The sequence below is a fragment of the Notamacropus eugenii genome, chromosome 2 (genome assembly GCF_028372415.1).
Source record: "Notamacropus eugenii isolate mMacEug1 chromosome 2, mMacEug1.pri_v2, whole genome shotgun sequence".
Classification (NCBI taxonomy): domain Eukaryota; kingdom Metazoa; phylum Chordata; class Mammalia; order Diprotodontia; family Macropodidae; genus Notamacropus; species Notamacropus eugenii.
The window spans coordinates 499,030,179-499,050,933 of record NC_092873.1 but is presented as its reverse complement, the minus strand read 5'-3'; the positions used below and the strand labels follow the sequence as shown (position 1 = coordinate 499,050,933).

At 37.7% G+C, this 20,755-nt stretch overlaps 1 protein-coding gene across 4 annotated transcripts in view; it reads right to left on the bottom strand.

Moving 5' to 3' along the window:
- PKN2 (protein kinase N2) overlaps positions 1–20,755 on the bottom strand; it is a 166,088-nt gene that overhangs the window by 31,932 nt on the left and 113,401 nt on the right. For all 4 annotated transcript variants that reach the window (XM_072648979.1, XM_072648978.1, XM_072648980.1 and 1 more), the window contains 8 exons: positions 19,622–19,731; positions 8,204–8,347; positions 7,804–7,879; positions 7,322–7,496; positions 6,949–7,075; positions 5,504–5,634; positions 5,329–5,404; positions 5,089–5,180 (listed from right to left, as the gene is read on the bottom strand). In XM_072648979.1, the coding sequence (XP_072505080.1) occupies positions 5,089–5,180; positions 5,329–5,404; positions 5,504–5,634; positions 6,949–7,075; positions 7,322–7,496; positions 7,804–7,879; positions 8,204–8,347; positions 19,622–19,731 (931 nt within the window). The remainder of the gene's footprint in view (positions 1–5,088; positions 5,181–5,328; positions 5,405–5,503; positions 5,635–6,948; positions 7,076–7,321; positions 7,497–7,803; positions 7,880–8,203; positions 8,348–19,621; positions 19,732–20,755) is intronic.

Genomic DNA, 20,755 nt, shown 5'->3' with positions numbered 1-20,755 from the left:
CAATATTGCTACTGGGACTGTATCCCCAAGAGATCATAAAAATGGGAAAGGGTCCCACATGTACAAAAATATTTACAGCAGCTCTCTTTGTGGTGGCCAAAACCTGGAAATCAAGGGGATGCCCATCCATTGGGGAATGGCTGAATAAATTGTGGTATATGAATGTAATGGAGTACTGTTGTGCTGTGAGAAATGATGAACAAGAAGACTTCAGAGAGGCCTGGAAAGACTTATATGACCTGATGCTGAGGGAAAGGAGCAGAACCAGGAGAACTTTGTACACAGCAACAACCACTGTGTGAGGAATTTTTCTGGCAGACTTAGAACTTCATTGCAATGCAAGGACTTAAAAAATTCCCAATGGACTCTTGAGGCAAAATGCCTTCCACATCCTGAGAAAGAACTATGGAGTTGGATCGCAGAATGAAGCAGACCATTTTCTTTTGTATTATGTTTCGGTTTGTTTTATGATTTCTCCCCTTCATTTTAATTCTTCTATGCAACATGACTACGGTGAAAATGTATTTAATAGGAATGTATATGTAGAACCTATATAAAATTGTATGCCATCTAAAGGAGGGAGTGGGGAAGGAGGAGAATATAATAATCTAAGTTACATGGTAATGATTGTAGAACACTGAAAATAAATAAAATTAATTAATAAAAAAAAAAAAGAGGCATCTTTGCTGCTCAACAAAAGGTCACTGGCTCCAGTGGCTCCCTAGTATCTCCAGAATCCAATGTGAGAAATCTTCTGGAATTTAAAGGAAGGTCTTTCCAACTTGGCTCTTTCCTACCACCCCTCTGTCTATGCTTTGCTCAGAGGTGACTATTAACCTAGGAAGCTTTGGTATACAGGTACCAGTGAAGGAAATACTCACAGGTTTATTTTATAATCATTAATATTTTTTTCTAATCAATAACTTTTAAATATTCAACAAAATGCAGAGTAAGATTAATTACCATGATTTGTCCCTCATTTTCCATCAGTTCTCAACATTCTGCTTTAGCAAGAACCTTACCCTCAAAAGTCATGCTAATTCTCAAGTACATTCTCATGTGGTTTTTCTTCTGTTATCTTTCTTGTCTTTTGAGGTGCAGCTCAAATCACTTTCTTTACAAGTTCTTCTCTAAATCCTTCAAATCCTGAAGTAGTTTTATTCCACATTCTCATTATGTGTACCACTTATTTTGCTGCTACTGACTTACACTGAATTAACTAGTCTTATTTTGTATTTTGTCTTATTCTACATGACTTCCCTTATTCATGAATTTTACCTGACCCCTGGCACTCTCCCTTACCCTACCAAAGGTATTTTCAACAGAGCTGCCAAAGCAGGTAAGTGTCCTATGGAAGGAATTGAGAGTGCGTTCTCTCTTCTAGGAATGACCTCTCTACATATCTGCATCATTCCATGTGTTCAAAGTCTGGCTCCTCTAGAACAGAATGGACACTGAAACCCAGTGGGGCTCTGAATTAGCCAGGCATTTAAGTCCTGCTACTTTATATCCCAAAGAACTAGATCTTTCTTCTGGGACTTTTCTAACCCCAGGAGTACATGTAAATACAACTTCATAGCAGCACTATCCACGTGAGCCATTGCCTGTTGCATTGTTTTCCTTTAGCCTTTGTGGCATCTAACTTTAGCCTCCTCTCCCCTTCCCTCCCCCTTTTCTGCTAGCTTGTTACCTAACGAGATGAATACCTACCAACCTACTTTGTCTTTCTTCTTTGTGTTCTCCATAACAAGCTAAAGTGACTTCAAGCTTCCCATGAACATCAATAGATATTATTCTAATTAATAGATATTATTCTAATTAATGAGATACATATTCCTTCCAAATACTGAACTGTGATCTCATGACTTCACATTTCTTACAGTAAATGATACTGATCCTTGTTACACAATGAATGAACCAAGCCACTCCGCGTTGCCGTTTAACTCTTTAGTATATTTTTTCCTTTTTTTTTGGTCTGGATCTGTAATTTTATTGGTATTACAGCAAAGGGCAACACCATCTTCCCAGTCTCTCAGGCTCACATCCTGGATTTCTCCCTCTTTGTCACCTTCCATATCCACACTGCTGCTACAAATTTCACCTTTGCAACATCTCTCGAATATGTCCCCTTCTCTCCTCTGACTCTGCCCCATCCTGGTCCAGACCCTCTGCACCTCACACCTTGACTGTTGCAATACCTGCTTGAGAATCCGCCTGCCTCAAGTCTCTCCCCACTCTAAGCTCTCCCTCAATTCAGCCACTAACGTGATTTTCCTATACGGTAAAAATCATATCAGCCCCACTTACCCAACACACTCCAGTTGCTCCCTAATGTCTCCAGAATCAGATACAAGATGCTCTGCTTGGCCTCCCAAGTGCTATAACCTAGTCCCCTCCTACCTTTCCTGTCTTCTTACACTTGATTCCCTGATCCAGTGACACTGGCCTCTGGGCTGTTCCACAAACAAATCCCTTCATCTTTTGGCTTTGGGCCTTTCTCTGACTGTCCCCCAATGCCCTCCTTCACTCCAACTACTGACCTCTCTGGCTTCCTCAAATCTCAACTAACATTCTTCTACAGGAAGCCTCCCCAGACCTTCCTAATCCTAATGTCTCCCCTCTACAAATTACTTCCTATCTACTCTGCACACAGCTTGCTTTGTATGCACATGTGTGTTTGCTTGTTGTCTTCCTTATTAGACTGTAAGCTTCCTGAGGGTAGGGACTCTGACCTCTTCTTGTGTCCCCCATGCTTCACACTGAGTAGGTGTTTATATAATATACATACAAATGTTTACTGACTGACCGACTTAAGAGACAGATTGTGAAAGTGAGAAAGACATCACAGCAGTGAACCTCAATATGTGGGAGGATGGTGGTGACCTTCAAAGTCAGAGATGTGGTGATGCAGAGGCAAGATAAGGGAGCAGCAGGAAGTGAAAGAGCCCAGCTCTTCCACCAAGATCTACAAAACAGACCAGATGAAGTCCTGATTGGGAAATGTAGGAAAAACATCACAGTATGTCATTTTTATAGTCCAGGTTGGCATAGGGAGACAGGCAGAAAAAAAAGCAGTCTATGGACTTTGGGATCAGGTCTGGCCAAGGGTCATCGTGTGAATCATGAGTGCACAGGAACTGAAAGAGGACTGAGGCTGTGCACCAGGGCAAGGAGAGGTCCCCAAATGCAAGGTATGAGAATGGGTTTCCAAATGGCAACATTATCATTCTCTACCCAGTTCTGGGTGACAGATCCAAGATCTGATACTGGAATGGTTGTCCAAAGTGAAGGGTGATTGTGGTTGCAAGCTCAAGACTGTGAACTGAGCTAGGAACAAGTTCAGAAAAAAGCAGCTAACTCTGTTGCTGACCCCAGGAGCTAAGGGCGGGGTTCTAGTCAGCCAGGGCAGGAGTCCCAGACCAAAGGGAGCCAGCAATTCTATCCCTCTCCAGTGCAGCTTCCTGGCTGGTTCAAAGGAGCTGAGTCCTGCAAAAGTCTACTGGAACTTTCAAAGAATGGTTGTGTAGACCTAAATTCAGATAAGGAACATGTCAAGCTTTTTGGGAGCACCGAAAACTTGTAAGCTGTTGAGATTCTAGAATAACACAATACTCAAAAAAGCAGCAGACAGATCCAAGGGAACAAAATTTAACTGGGACATTCATTCCACAGTGAAGTGAGTAAAGAACAAAGACTGGCCATAATATAAGCCCAAAACCAGGGATGAACAAAGGAAAAAAAGAATCCACCACAAATAGCTATTATGGTTACAGGAATGTTCAAGGCACAAACCTAGGGAAAAAAAGAATGACTCAAAAACAGCTACAAGCAAAATCTCAAAGAAAAACACAGCTTGGACACAAGTTCAACCAGTATTCCAGGAAGAGGTTTAACAACCAAAAAATAAATTAGAATAAAAGCCAAAAACAATTTTAAAGATCCAAATGAAAGCATAAGAGGAAAAAATGGAATAAAGAAATGGAGCTATGGAGAAATGATTTAAAACAATACACAGGAAAAAAACGTTCTCTGAAATTCAGAATTGATCAAAAAGAAGCTAATGACTCTATGAGGGAAAAAAAAATAGGGACATTTGGAAAAAAGGACACTCTGGGAAGAAAGATAATCAGCTCTGCTTTGGGCAAAGTAATTGTGAGACATCTGTGGGACATCTAGTTCAAGATGTCCAAGAGATAGTAATGTTAAGATTGGAGTTCAAGAAACTATGTACAGATATAGAACTTTAGGGATCATTTGTACAGAAGTAACTGAACCCTGAGGAGATCACTGAGCAAAACAGAATTTTGGAGGCGGGGAAGCAGGAAGGGGAAAAGAGTGTTAGGACAGGTCCTTGGGAAAAATGTACGCTTTACAGGTCCAGCCTCAGTGAAGATTCAGCAAAAGAGAAAGAGAATGAAAAGAGTAGGTGGAAGAAAGACCAACAGAGAGTAGTGTTATAGAAAATATCCAAAAGGATGAACACTGAGAATTTAGACACTAGGTTTGACAATACATCACTTTTATTCTGGAGAGAATATCTTCACTTAAATGATGAGATTGGAAGTCAGATTATAAATGGTTTAGGAATGAGTGAGAGGAAAGGAAAATGAAAGCACTGAGTTTGGATGACTTTCTCAAGAGTTTTGGCTTTGAAGGGGAAGAGAGATAAATGATGACTGGAGGGTTTTTTTGTTGTTGTTTTTTTTTATGGATGCTAGTTCTTATCTGACATATTAACGTGTGACCATCAATTAAGTGACATTTAGGAAACGTGGTGAGAAAGCAATATCATAAAATCAGGTATGTCTTTTAAACAATTAGAGAACAGTCCTACTCTTTATAACATCATTTTGAATGTCAAGAGCAAAAATGTAGCTATTATTAATTTCTGAATTTCATTATGCTGCATTTGAATTAATTAACCAGTTAAATTCTTCCAAAAAGAGAAAGAACTGAAGAAAGAAAAGACTACACACGGTATGGAGAAAGACTCACACTTCAGTACATAAAATAACTCACTCCTTAAAATATCTCTTAACCCAGGAAAATGAACATCAAACAGTTTTAGTTTGCTTTCTTTAAACTAACCTGTCTACTTCATCCCGAGCAACGATATCTCCTTTCTTTAAGGCTTTTATGGCAAACATCTCATTTGTATTTTTGTATTCTGCCAAAAGCACCTGCAATGACAAAGAAAATTTATTTTATGGGTTTTACTTAAACTTTGTATTTCATCCTTTTTCAAAAGGGATGAGACTGCTTCTTCTAAATTAAAACAGTATAATTTACTTTTAGAATTAGTCAAGAAAAAATTTTTTTAACATTTACCTTTCCAAAATGCCCTCTACCCAATACGGCACAACACCTGAAGTCTTGAAGATTAAACTGAAACCTCTGTGGAGATCTGAAAAAGAGTAATCATCAATAGAAATGTTAGAATGATTACAAATTTAAAACGAGAATCTATTCAGTAAGTTTCATATTTGTCATAAATTTACATTACCTTCTATCCTCCGGTTCTTGAATGCCACCGTACTCCAGGCCTGACTGAGGGACAGGAGGCTCACATTCAGCTTGTTTTTTTGAAGCAATACTATTTCTATCATTTTCAAAATTAAAAACTGTTTCTGAACCCTATGAAATATTAAGAAAAAAACAATTTAACCTTCAAAAAATATAAGAACACAATGAAAGGTAAGGGTGAAATGAAATAATTTGAGAGGCAATATAGTCTTCTAAACAAAATGTGAACGGAGTCTAATGAGGTTGAATTATCAACCAAGTACATATGCTCTAACTAGGTTTAACACTTTGTTCTCATACAGGAAGGTCTCCTGGTAGCTCATGGAATATTTCAATTCCCCTAAACATTTATTAGGCACCAATTGTGTGCTGAATAATATGCTATTCTCTGAGACAGACATAAAATTTGTATAAGAGACAGTGTAAATGAACTCATGGGGTTTATAGTCTAATGGGAGGTTTTGTTTGTCCTTCATTTCGAAGAGGACCATGACATCAGGGAAATGATGACATGACTTGCAGTTGACTTTGATTTGAGTGAGGGAGGGCGGTGCCAGGGCCATCTGGATCCAATGACCAGATATTCATCAGGATGACTGCAGATAGCCCAGGATGTAATGGAAAACCCTGGCCCTTTTAGGCTAAGGCCTTTTCAGTTTCTGCTTGGAGTAAGTTAACACCCATTCAGTGAATAGGCTTCTTTAACATGTGAGTCAAGGGATGACCCTTTAATTAGAAAAAAGAAAAAAATCAAGCTGGGACGGAAAGACCTTCCAGGTTGCTTTTTCAAAGAGAAACAGTCACCACTGACATTCAGTCTAAGCCAGGAGGGCCCAAAATACAGTCATTAAGTGAAGTTTGGGCAAGGACCTATTATGGTCCAATCTAAGAACTCTGGGGCAAACTGGGAGGGAGGGAAGGAAGAAAAGGGAGGAAGGAAGAAGAGAAGAGAGGAAGGAGGGAGGGAGGGAAGTGAAGTAAATCCCAAGTTAACTGGGTGGCTTCTGGCCATCAAATGGGGAAGAGGGATGAAATAAAATAGATAACTATAATGTAGGTTAAAATGAAAAACAATGCACAGCCAGATGGCAAAATGATTTGTGTGTTTCAGACAAGGTGACATAACAGAAATGAATATCTTCCTGGCTCAGAGGAAATTTCATCTGAAATTGGTCACCAGAATATCAAACTGTTAACTTCAATAACTATTAAAGTTTAAGATGCTGGTTCTTATTTACTATATATCTGATTTAGTTGGGCCAATTTCATACAAACATATATAATCTATTTGTAGATATAATATTTAAATAATACTATTTAAATTAGTTTAGAAATATATCACTAAATTTCTCTTTGTATATTTATAATTTTGTTTGGCAAAAATAAATGATATGTTTTTTATTTAAAAAAAAAAAAAAGTCTTGCCTGTCCTGGTACATCCAAAACTCTTAATTCTGAAAGTTCATGTATTTCTCCAAAGGAAGAAGCATGTGGTGGAGCTGGAGGTGCTTCTGGTTCAAGTTCAAAGTCTAATTTGGTTACTGTAGGGTCACTGGTAGAAGAGAAAATCATTTATCAAAATTAGTAAAACTAAAGGCACATATTTTAAAATGTCTTTAGATTTTCTTTTTAAATGTCAGCTTGAGATACTTTTAAAGAATATAGAAATACTAACATCACATTCCTACTTAAAAGGAAGAATAAGACTTTTAACTAATTCACTGTGATTAACACATGTAAAAATCCCTAATTACTATTTTATATAAACCCTGCTTTATTTAAAATCTCAGACATATACCTTGCTGGAGGTGTTAGTTCCGGAATATGCACATCAACCACGGGCACTGCCACAGGCCCAGGGGCCTGAGGGCTAAAGGTGCCAGAGTGATTTACCGTAGGGATTGCTCTTCTCACCAGCCTTCCCCAAGTGGCAATATTAATGTTCATTTGAGGAGCTCTGAGAAATGTTTTGCCTGTGGATATTATGAATAAAAAGACAAGAATGCAAGTAATTTTTTTTACATATTTCCAAAAGCCATAATTAAAACTATCATATTCATGTGTTTATAACTGATGAAGAACATACTGAATTTGCCCCCTTTTTAGCAGTTCTAAACTATCCATTACTAGATGCAGCTGCATCGTATCAACTGTTCTTTCAAAATGAATACAGAAAGCTCTGCTCTCACTTTTTTCTACCCCATTGAGATTTTATTGTGAAGCACACTTCAGAATCTCATCATACAGAAACATTTATATTTTTTTTAGTAAAATAATTACCTTGTTGTTTTGAAAAAATTTTCTTTTGTCTTTGAAGCTTTGGTCTTCTTTCAATAACTGGATTAAAAAAGGTAACCTGTAATAAAGGAAGTGTAGGAAATTTAGGGAGTCCATTCTATGAAATCAACTGGCATCCTTTTTTTGAGACCTGGATGGGGCCCTAGAGATCGCTTGGTCGAGTGTGCTCATTTTAGAGACGAGGGAAGCACAGGAAGATCAGGCCAAAGTCAGTGGGAGAGCCACATGGGACCAGACCACAGGTCTCTCGATCCCTGAGCCAGTGTTGGTGTCCAGATTCTTTCTTCTATGCTACCATATCTTTATTCTTAAATGTTTTATTTATGTGGTTTAAATCTATGGTTATGTTATGTTTTTTAAAAGAAACAATCAAGTTTATTACCTCTGCAAATAAAGTACCCTGGGGTTCCAGATAGAGACACATGCCATGTCGCTGGTTGTCTAAAAAATCTTCTAACCTTAGAAATTTGACTGCACAGAGAGATCGCCAATCACGCCAATAAACTGAAATTTCCAGTTCACGTGACTAGGACAGCAAAAAACAAAACAAAAAACAAAAAACAAAACATACATACATCATTGGTACACACTTGAATAAAACACCATAAAATTAAATACTTCTATTCAAAAGGCCAAAGTTTACAACAAAAGAGCTTTCGAAAATGTGCCAATGAACAAAACTATGTACCTCTTTAATACTTAACCCAAAAGGAGAATTTAGTTTATACTGGATCCAACTATATAATGTACTATATGTACAAATCATTGTAAATTTCAGGCTCTTTCTAATTATTTTGCTTTATAAAAATTTTCAAAATATCTACAAAAACAGATAAATGTTTAAGTAATAAGTTATAGCAATTTTCAATTTATGAAGCTATATATCTTACATAAGTCCATAATTCTCAACCCCTAATTTAGAAATCTATCTTTTACTACATAAAATCTATTGTAACCAGAAAAAATAAGGGAAATGTTCAATACAACTGGATCAGGAATGTACACACACATATACACACAAATATGGAAAGACCTCAAAAGAGAAAAAGAAAAGGACACTTAGCTAAAACAGAAAAAGAAAAGAACATCTAGCTCCATTAAAATAATCAGTATTTATATCATTCTTTAAGATTTTACAAGGCTCTTTGCATGTTTTTCATTTGGCGCTCAAAACCACCATAGGGAGGCATTTTTATATCACCATGTGTCAACAAGGGCTTAATGGTTATTCCAAAGTGGAAATGGAGTTGAATAGACAGTAGTAGGTGCATGGTCACCAGTCTTCATTAATAAACATAACCATCATTACAAGCATGAAAAGTGGGGGATGAAGGAGTTCTCAAGGTCATGCTGAAAGGGGCAGATCTGGATACTTTACCAATAGTCAGCTACAGAATGTAGCAAGTGAATGGAGTATCTTAGAAACAAGTTTTCAGAAACACATTGTAAGAAAAAGGTAATGCTAAACAACAACTTAGACATTATAAGAGGTATCAGTCCTTTCAATTATTACTCAGCAGAACAGATGGAGAAAGACATTTCAACTATTCTATTCAGCTGTAAAAGCATTTTGAAAAGAAAAATCCAAACTGAAGATTAAAAATCTCTCCAACATTAATGGAAAACTGTACCTTCATCAGGATGAATGTATACTTATAAACCAGAGCGATGGATTTATGAACCTCTTAGAAATGGAGAACTCTGAAGATCAAGGTGTTTGGCGTCTTTTCTTTATGTACTCACAGAGATTAAAGAACTCACCTGAAGACTTCATCAAGCCTTTGGATTTCTGGTTCAGGATTTTCCTACTAAAACCAAACCCACCCCAACAACTCAACAGATCTAAAAAACAAACTCATTTTTCTCCCTAAACCAGCACCCTAAAACTGGCCATAATACATCTTCTAGTCACCAAGGCTTGAAATCTTAGAAGTTGTCTTTTACCCCTCCCTTTCTTTGTCCCTTGCCCCACATAAATGCTGTCAAGCCACCAAACCCTTTCTGCTCAAGATCCTCCTCTCCACCCCACACATTTTCCTACATATTTCATCTTGCACATTACTGCTGAACTTATCAGGCAGCTCGCTATAGTGGTAGTGCCTTGGACTTGAAATAAATGAGAACTAAGTTGAAATCTTCCCTAAGATACTTAGTAGGTGACCCTGGGTAAGTCATTTATCTTCTTCCTTAATTTTCTCATCTGTAAGATGGGAATAATAGAACCTACCTCACAGGCTTGTTCCGAAGGTCAAATGAAATGGATGTAAAGCTCTGTGCAAATTTTATAACACAATGTAAATACTAGCTATTATAACCATTTTTATCTTCCTTATGCAATGATCCTGGCCACTTCTCTGCTCAAAGCCATTCAATGGAACAAGTAAAGTTCAATGCCTTAGCCTGTCATCCTAAGACCTTCCACAATTTGGCAGCTGCCTCCCCTGACCCCCCCATTTCAAGCTATTTTTATATTACTTCCTCTTACAGACTCTGTATTTTAGCTGAAGTTGCTACTTTACAATACCCTGCACTTTTTTGGGCTTCATCCTTTGCTGTCATGCTTTTCTTTATTCCTAGAATTCTCGGGATCTTCCCAGGGGGTAGTGATCCCTTACTTGGACCCCATATTAACAATCTGTTTGTACTTTGTACTACAGTTATTTGTATCTATCATATCCCCTTGCTAGACTCTAAGCTTCATGAAGGCAAGGATGGCACAGCCAAAGGCTTTCTGATCTGCCCTCTAAAACAATGTTTTGCACCTAGAAGCCAATTAACATATGCTGAATTATGCCGCTTTCTTGCAGTTCTATTTACTTCTTCCATTACCAGATTATTTAGAAACATTCCTTTTTTTTCATTCCCTCTCCTAGGGAGTAACAGTCTAGGGTCTTAATCATTTCACACAGATATTATTTGCAAGTCTGCCGATTTGCTTCTCTACTGTTAATCTTCTCCTATTTCAAATCCATTCTCCACAACACTGCTAGATCAGTATTCCCAAAGGGCTGCTATGTCCAATTCTCCTCCCAACCCCACCCCCCGCCCCAAACGAATAAAGTTTAGTGACTTCCCAAATGTTTATTTTTTCTTATAACAAACATTAACTATATACTACTATCTACACTGGAGATAAAGCACTGTGCTAGATGCTGGGATAATTCCAAATCCCTTTACTTAACTTTTTCAAAGTCCTCTCCAGTCAAAGTGTTACACATGTCCCACTTTTTCTAGGACCTTCTAATTTAGCCAGACTTTTATCCTTTATTCTCCCCAAAATGCTCTGAGCATCCCAACTGGTACATGTCCCAGCCTTCCGTGACCACTACACTTGCATTCCCGTAGCATCTGATCTTTGCACCATATTCAAATACCAGGCCAGGAGTGAAGACTATGCAACTTACTAACTGCATGACCTTGGGCAAGTTAATTACTCACTGGCCCCCACTCCTTTAGTACAAAATGATGGAGGTTGGATTAGATGAATTCTAAAGCCCCCTTTTGCCCTAAAGATAAGATCAAATGACATGAGTTATTACTAATATTTATCCTTTTTTGAATAAATATCCAATATTATCTCTTTCTTTTGTAATTCCCATGGTTTTTCACAGTGCTCTACACTTGGGAAGTAAGTTTTGCTGACGATAATATTCTTATTTCAAAGAATAAAGACTAAGTATTACCACAAGACAATTTTTAGAAGTCACTTAACTATTCTTATAGAGGGCCTTGGATCCAACAGCAGCCACCAGGACCTTTTTGTCACTCCTAGGAATGCTTTAACAGTACTTCACCCTGGTATAACTGCATATTACGTACAGACATGTAACTGCAAACACACATAAAATGTACATTCATGCTCCAATGTGTATTCATTTAAGTATTTCAAGGAGCTACGATTTCACTGATGCAGCTATTTCCCTGACTGATAATATCCTGTTCACAACTTGGAGGACAATCTTTGACAGTTCCCTAGGCCAAAAAATTCATCAACTTGGTAACAGACCTTTCCCCAAATTTAGCTAAGCTAGTCATCAGAAACCAGACACATTTTGTTACCATGCCTATACTTGAAACCTTTCAGTGTGACACAACCTGTACGAGTTAGTACTTTATTTGCAACTGCCTTGTCAATCTAGAGCCACCTCCACACCATAACAAGGCACCGGAGAAAGACTTCAAGAGATCAAAAACAAAACCAACCATATTATACATAATGCACATGGGTTATTTTCTTCTAGCAACTATATTACAAATTTCTCATTGGGAGAGGATCATACCCTCAATCTTTTGCTTCATAACAATAGCACTGTACATTCATAGAGAGCTCTACAAGCATTTAAATTTCAAACAGGACTCAGTCCAGTTGTGCTGCATACATAGAGTACTTAGTCAAAGCTGATTAACTATTGATAAGCAAGAGAATAATCAGGGTATTAAACCCTAGTGCTCTGATTGTTCCAAATCTTCTATCTACTGTAGCAACCAGAACGATTTTCCAGGGTGTAAAGACAAAGACGAAGAGGGACGTTTCCCTTCGGTTAAGGTTGCTTCTTTAGGCTGAAGTATTATGAAAACATTTTCTGCATGGATAGGAACACAGGATAAGGAGGTAGACTGTCACATGTCTGTTGTGCATTAATCACATATTACCTGTCAAATTCTACATATTAGGAGTCATAACAGAACAAAAAAGTTATAGTAGAAGACGACAGAGCAAGATATACGCACAGAGCATATTATCTAAGGTAGTTTGAAAAGTAAATGGGAAACCTGTCGTCATGCTTATGAATCCATCTATTTTATCACTCATCTCTCACTACTTTTGCCTACATGAACCTTCTATCCTGAATTGGCCAATTCAAATCCCCAACACATGTTGTTTACCAATATTCTGATTGGCAGCATGATGGAGTAGAAAGAGCTATGGATCTGAGTACAGAAAATCATGAATGAGAATTGAACTGATCACTTACTAGGTTTGTGATAAGGGACTACTCTTTCTATGAGGCTCAAATTCCTCATATGTTAAATGGGGACAATAATAATTATAGTACCTACTTCACAGGGCTGTTGTGAGGGTCAGGTCCGATAATATGTGGAAAGGGCATTATTAACCCAAAAGTGTTAAATAAGTGTTATCTGTGATTATTAGAGAATGGGTCTTGTTAACTTGAAGACTAATCTTACAATTACCTCAACTTCCTTCTCCCAATCTTTTAATTCATTCCTATCTACTTATTGTTTCACTGCTTTCTGCAAACATGGCCAGGGTTTCCCATCCTAAAGAAGTAAACAGACAAATCTCTTAACACTGCCATACACTCAATAAACTGTCTGATAACTCTCCTCTCCTTTTATAGTCAAACTCCTAGAAATTATTGCCTCCACTTACCTTTCTCTCTCTTAACTCTCTGTATTCTGATTTCCTACCTTAATCTTCTGCTGAAACTGCTCTCTTCAAAGTAATCAGTGATCTCTAAATGTTCCAATCAAATAGGCTTTTGCCACTACTCCCCTGTCTTGACCTCTCTGAAGAGTTTCACACTCTTGGCCACCCTTTCCTCCTGGATCCTTTCCCCTCTCTGGGTTTTGACATTCTCTTCTCTCTTAGTCTTACCATTTCCCAAGTCTCCTCAGCCAACCTGCCCTCCATGACACACTTCTCATCTAGGACCCGAGGACCCTAAGCCCCTCTCCTGGCTCCTTTTCTCTTCTGTTTTTACTCATAAGTTCAATAATCATTTCTGTGCTGATGATTCCCTCAAATCTACAAATCTAACTCCAAACCCTCTCCTGAGCTCCAGTCCTGTGTCAACAACCGGAACATTCTGAACCTGATGTTCCAAAAGCATCTGAAATTCAACATATCCAAAGCAGAATATCTTATTTTCCATTCCATCTCTCCTGAACTCCCCTTCTTTCTGTCAAGAGCACAGGTATTCTTCCAATTAACTCAGGTTTGCAAACTTGGTTTCACCCTCAACTCTCCATTCCTATTGGTTGCCAAATCTTATTGATTCTTCCTCCAAAATATTTTTCACATTCACCTCTTCCCACTTTTCTCCATTCACAAATCCACCACTCTCACCCAGGCTGAGGCCTTCACTGCCTTGTATGAATTGCTAGAATAGCTCCAGTTAATTCCTTTCCTGACTCTCCAGCATTTAAAGAGAGCACTTAGAGAATTCACATGATCCTCTCCTACCTGGTTACTTTCCCAGACTTCATCATCTCCAGAAACTCACAATTCTACAAGATGAAAATCAACTCTGAAACTCAACACCTCCTAATCATTTCCCACCCTTGCCTGCAGACTTCATCATGGCCCCTTTTATTCTCTCCAACAGTGTTCCCCTGTCCCCACTTTTTGGTGTGTTGTCTCTCCCATTAGATTGTGAGCTCCATGAAGGCAGAGACTGTCTTATTACTTTCTCTGGATTCCCAACACTTGGCACCTGGCACATATAGGCACTGAATAAACATGGATTGGCTATTGTCTCCAGTCTCATCTCTCTAATTCTGTAAATTACCTTGCTATTTATTTTGATATACTTATGTATGTACATGCATATGTACATATTCTTTGGGGAGAATATCAGAACTGGTTGGAATGGAGGATAATTATCTACTCTGAGAAGTAGGTGCTATTGTTATTCCCATTTTATAGTAGAGGAAACTGAGGCAGAGAAACTATTATGAGGATCTGAATCATGAGGAAGAGCCCACTAGACTTAAATCTGATTGACTACTGGACATTCTTGATGGCATGATAGGAGCATTTTTGAAGATTAGCCTGATAGGGGTGATAGATAATGAAGGAGAAATTGTACATAAGGAAACATCAGAGGAGGTTACTGTAGTCCAGAATGAGAAAATGGCTCGGATAAGGATAGTGATAGTGAAAGCAGAAAGGGTCATATGTGAAAGACCTCTCAAAGATATAGAACCTGGAAAAAAGTTGGATAAAAATTGAGAAGGAAAATGACTCCAAGATAATTTTCAGGTTTTAGGCTTAGAAGAAGGGTTTTTCTTGATTCCCTTCCACCACCCCTACCCCTGATGCCACTCAAGTTAAAGGTATTATCTCCCAAATCTTATCTTTCTAGAACACTTTTTCCCCTCTCTCCTAGGACCTTATCACTCCTTACTTTGTCCTTACTTCGTATTACGCTTATTTGTGCACATAGCATATCTTTTCCAACCCAATTAAAATATAAGGGTAGGCATTATATTTCCACTATCTGACACAGTGCCTTACACATAGCATCCTCTTAACTTCTTGCTTGTTACGGAATTATTGGAAGAAAGGCAAAACTTGAGACATTTATTTAAATTCCATATATTCTAATGGATCCATGTAAATAACCTCTTCAATGATGCAGACTGCAATACATAAATGCCTGTATATTCTTTGGGACTCCCATCCATTTCTTTACAAAAAGGCTTCAACAGAGGGTCTACCCAATATGCTAAGGGCTATTCCCAGTATCTCCTGACATTGTGAAGAGACCAACAGAGCGCATGGGCTATCCAATCCTTATTCCTTTTTTTTTGGTATGTGAGCAGTCTACACTCTTTTCTGATTATACATTTCTTTGATGACATTCTTTTCAGAGGTATCAAACCTGTTGCAGCCTAAGCCAGATTAAAATATGACTTGAGAAATAAGTCATTACAAAATGAGTAAAATAAGTAAAAATGAAACACAACACAGATATCAATTTGATTATTTTAAGTCAATATGCAGTCCCTAAGAACCTGCTATTTGAATCTGACATCTCTTCTCTTCCATACCTGGGCAGAGAGGGGTTATGGTAGATAGAGGGCTGGTCCTGATGTCAGGAAGACCTGAGTTCAAATCTGTCCTCAGACACTTAATAGCTAATTTAACCCTATCTGCTTCAACTTCCTCATCTGTAAAATGAACTGGAGAAAGAAATGGCAAACCACTCCAGTATCTTTGCCAAGAAAACCCCAAATGTGGTCATGAAGAGTCACACACATCTGAAAACAACTGAATAACAAAATGTGCTACTGGAAAGCCATGGCTTAGTAGCAACAGAGCTGGCCCTGAAGTCAGGCAGACCTGGATTCAAGTCCTTACTCAGGCACATGCTACCATGTGTAGCTTAGCCACTTGGTACTAGAGCAACACTCCAGGACTAGAAAAGAAGTGTTGATCTACAGACATACAGGGAATTTCTATGTGGGGAGCTTTCTAAACTGATGAAATCACAGGTCTGGATGAAAAGAAAACAGAATATCAACAAAACACAGTGATAAATACCCTTAATGGGTTTCTGTTCAATGAGAAGCTTGGAGTTTATTGAAAGTATTTTGCAATTTGTCAAAGGTAATCCTGATCACTTCTCTCCTGTTCAATTATAGATCCAACTTAATGTTCTCTAGCAATACCTGTCCAAGAAATATACATTCACTGACTGATAGGTAGATATCTAACCGTTTAACATAGTCTAAACAATGGGCATTTTTCTTCTATTTTGGTTTTTCCTATTTTGATTACTGATCCAAATTCTGAGTAATTATACATTTCATTTAAGAGATTCTAATATTCCAGGGTGTGATACCATGCAATTAACACAATATCAGTGATAAACAGAAGCATCGAGAGCAGGGTTTCTTAAACTGTTTTTATTTGCAACCCCTTTTCACATTCCAGCAGTGTCCATTGGCACTGTATGGGCGTGCCAGCATGCACAGTGCAAAGTGTATATGTAGTGTCAGAACCAAGGCTACAGTGAAGTTGTGCCACACAAGCTTGGCAAGCATTACCAAAACATGTTGGATTCATCACACATTTAATTTTTAATTAATTTTTGGTCACTGCACAATCAGAAACCTTTTACTGCTGCCAAATTTTTTGTGATCCCATATGGGGTTACCACCTACAGTTTAAGAAGAGTTGATCTAGAGGACCTCACTATCTCTAGGAAATCCCCATTCAATTTGATCTGTATGCTATATTAATGTTTTATGCCATATTTGATATTAAGCATTAGAGGGTTGAAGAAGGGTGATGTTTTTATGTTTCAGAGAATTTTGCATATGCATTGGACATATCTGTGGAAAATAACTTGCTGAAAAAGAACTTTTAAGGTCATGTTTCACTTTACCAAATCAAGTGTTTCTTTACAGTCAATAAACAATAAACAGAGTGAGATCTTGTATTCCCTATATTTTTCAGGAAATTGTATAAAATGGTAAAAAATATGGGGTGGAATATTATTTAACTAAGGATAACCTGTTTCCATCACATGGATGGAAAACAACACATGCATTATCAGTATCACAATTCTCTTGGCTACTTTTTGGGAAAGGGGGGTTGAGTAGAGGGAAGAAGAAATAATAGTCTTCTCTTAGAAGAACATCAACAATAACAACAATACAGCACTTAATATATGTCAGGGACTATGCTAAGTGCTTTGCAAAATGTTATTTCAGTTGATCCTCATAACAACCACATGAGGTAGATGAGAGTCATTACTGAATCGGCTCTTTAAGTGTGGTTGGACCACTAACTGCAGCCTGATGTTTTCAGGCCCTTGTCAACTTGGTTGAACTTCCACATGAAACTGCATACTGTGTCAATGTTTCTTCTGTCCATATTTCCCATGTTTTAGTTACAATAACTTGTTTAAATATATTAGACTGCAGTTAGATTACATGTATCATCTCTTTTTTTCATCTTTTATTCTTATTTCTAGCTTCATATTAATTTTGATCTCTGATTTAACAAGTTAGTGGTCCAATCACACATAAAGAGCTGGTTTAGTAGTGACTCTCACACTAGTAGCAAACCATTTCCTTTCCTGGAATATTATCAAATTCAAGTTTTTTGTGCTGTACTTAGTACTCAGGATCTCAAGTACTTTTTAATTCTTTTTTCTTGAAGAAAGTATTCATGATGTAGAGATGTGAAGTATGTGTATTTTATCCATAAGTCTTTGACCTCTCTCATTCCTTGCTTCTGAGGCCACATTTTCAAAAAATGTATAATTTGCTTTGGAGAATCTTATCAAGTTCTTTGTTGAATTCCTCTACTTTGTCATCCCCTGCAGCAAATGTTGACACATAAGCTGCATTATTAACCAGGTAGTCCCTTTATAAGCAATCATCATGAACACTATGATCTAATGCTTCATGAAATGATGTTTCTTGTTGCCCTTGGAAGCACAATAAAAACAAACTTCTTTGCCTCTGCAAAAATTAGCCTGTACATAGTTCAACTTAGCAGCAATTCCCTTCTGTTTTCTAGTTTAAGTACACAGTGAGAATGTCAACATTTGTATTTGTCAGTTGCTCCAGTACTATGTCCATTAGACAAGGAACTTACATTATGAGTGCCAACAATCAACCTAATAAAACTATTTTAAAACGATGTCATTTCTAACACGCTTTGTCCATCCTGTTCCTGTAACTTACTGAACAGCAGGAGGGGGTACACAGGACTAACGGTTATTTATATTTTCCTTTCTCTTATGGGCTGCCACAGCCAGAGAGATCATCACCAAGGGTTCAGTCCACTGTTTCCGTGCTGAGTAAGGCTGACTCTTGGAGAGCTGTCACAGTGTGCTGCTGAGACTGTCCTTTCTCAAAAGATTTCCAGACTTGGGAGAACCTGCCAGAGCTTGTGATCTGCTGGCGCAGCCTTCACAGACTGAGGGTTGTGAAGTAGGATTATATTCAATGAAAAAGCAGGGCTACATTTACTTAGGTAACTTTCTTCATTGCATTTCTTCCAATGTTTTCAGGGGTTGTGGGGTAGGGAAGAGGTGGAGAAAGTATAATTATAGAACAGAATTAGTTGAGCAATTGGCTCTGAGATCCATTTTTCAGAACTTCATTAATCTTTGGGATTCTCATCCCTATTTACTAAATATTGGTGACTCACCCAGAATTACAGAGTAATCAAAGCTAAGAGGCAAAGTTAATTGGAATTTTTTCTCTCCTAACATCTCTTCTGTCTGCCAGAAATCCCTCAGGCTTAAGAGAAAATACTTTAAGCAACGCTGGCTCTATTATGACAGAAAAGCAGCAAAGTGAGCATTGGCAAATAGCTTCCAAATTACAGAGTTAGGTCTTCAACATCTGTGGTTCTGAGGGCAGACTTCAGAAAAGGTTCAGATAACAGGCAGTTACTGAATCCCTAAACTCAAGTATGGATGCACACTGCAGGGTGCAAACAGATCTACATTCTCAGTCCAGGTACACATGAATTTGTCAGAGACGGGGAAATCTTAACTGTCAGAGGACACCTAGTGCAGACTACTAGCTCTCTTCTTCTCCATCAGCCAGTGGCAAGAAGCTAGCTACTTTTAAATTTAATTTCATCTCTCCTGGTAGGGGCAAAATGGTTCTGCTTGAAGAAACCTCTGCTGACAGCAATGGTAAACATTTCAAAGCTTAAGAATCCCCCAACCTGGAAGAACTCAAAGTATACATCCTACAGATGATCAGTAGCTTCATCTTTGTAAATGGATAGCAAATTATTCATTTAACTACCTGATGCCAGTTGGCACTCACTCAAATTAATACAAATTACATTACTGCAAAATGTTAACCAATTAGTTGATGCTAAAGCAGCAACTAAATTGGTAATCTCTTATATTTTAAGGTAGATTTATACCTAATTTATCAAATATGAACTTTCAGGGAGGAGACTGAAAACCAAATTTCTCAAAGTTTAATAAGTATAAGACTTAGCAATAGAACCTATATATAAAAAGAATATAAAGACAAAGTTAACAGATAAACAGTAAAAATCCTATCACCTTACCCTATCTAGTTCCAGTGTAAACTTCTGGTCCCAAGACTGATTAGAAATGGGTTTCCAGCTAGTTTGACCAACCACGGTATTGTCCAGCTTCAAAACTGCACAGATGTCATCTGGAAATAAATTTCAAAAACTTAGTTTAAAAAGATAAAATGACTGAATCTAGCAGTAAAGCAGCACTATTTTGTAGATACAAAACTATTACACCTCTTTAAAAATGCTATTTTCACAAGCAAGGCTGAGGTATTGGGAACTTCAAATCTTAAAGATTTTTAAAAACCACTTAAAACATTTTAAAACATTCACTCTTTCCAAATAATAAACATGAAAACATGTCCATATTCTGGAATTCTTGTTCCTTCAAGTCTAGTTTAGACATCACCACCTCCTCTGGTATGTTATCTTGGATGTCCAGTTGGAATTAATCTTCCCTTCCTCAAGCTTTTCATCGTCATATTAAACTTTGACGCACTGAATTTACAACTTTGATGATAATTATCTGTACATATGTTTCACCAGTCTGTTTGTTTACCTTCAAGACTGTAGGCCATGCTGTTTTTCATCTTTTTCTCTTCAGGTTCTAGCAGTGTTTTCCATATAGTAGGTACTTGAGTGTTTGGTGAATTGCACTGTGGGATCACAATATTTAGAACTGGAAGACATTCAGAGGCCCTAGTCTCTCCATTTCATTTGTCAGATCAGAATACCATGGTTCACAGAGAGAGGTCATGAAGTGAGCTTTTCTGAGCTCAAATAGGCAGGCAGTATATAGCTAGGAGTCAAACCCAGATCTTGGGTGATTGTTATCACTGTTATTTCAGTGTTATTTGAAAAATGATGGAAAACAGGACAAGTCCCAATGGACTGGGGAAAGACAAATACTGTCTCAAGTTCGAAAAAAGGGATAAGAATAGAACCTACAAATTATAGGCTAGTAAGTTTGACTCTTAATTCCTGGGAAAATTCTAGAGCAGATCATTAAAGCAATGACTGGTGAACATATAGAAAGGAAAGTGATGATTATACAGAGCCAGCATAGCCAACCATAGAACATGCCTGACTAAACTCATATCCATTTTTCACAGTATTACTCAACAGATAAGGAATATGTTGTAGATATGGTTTACCTAGATTTCA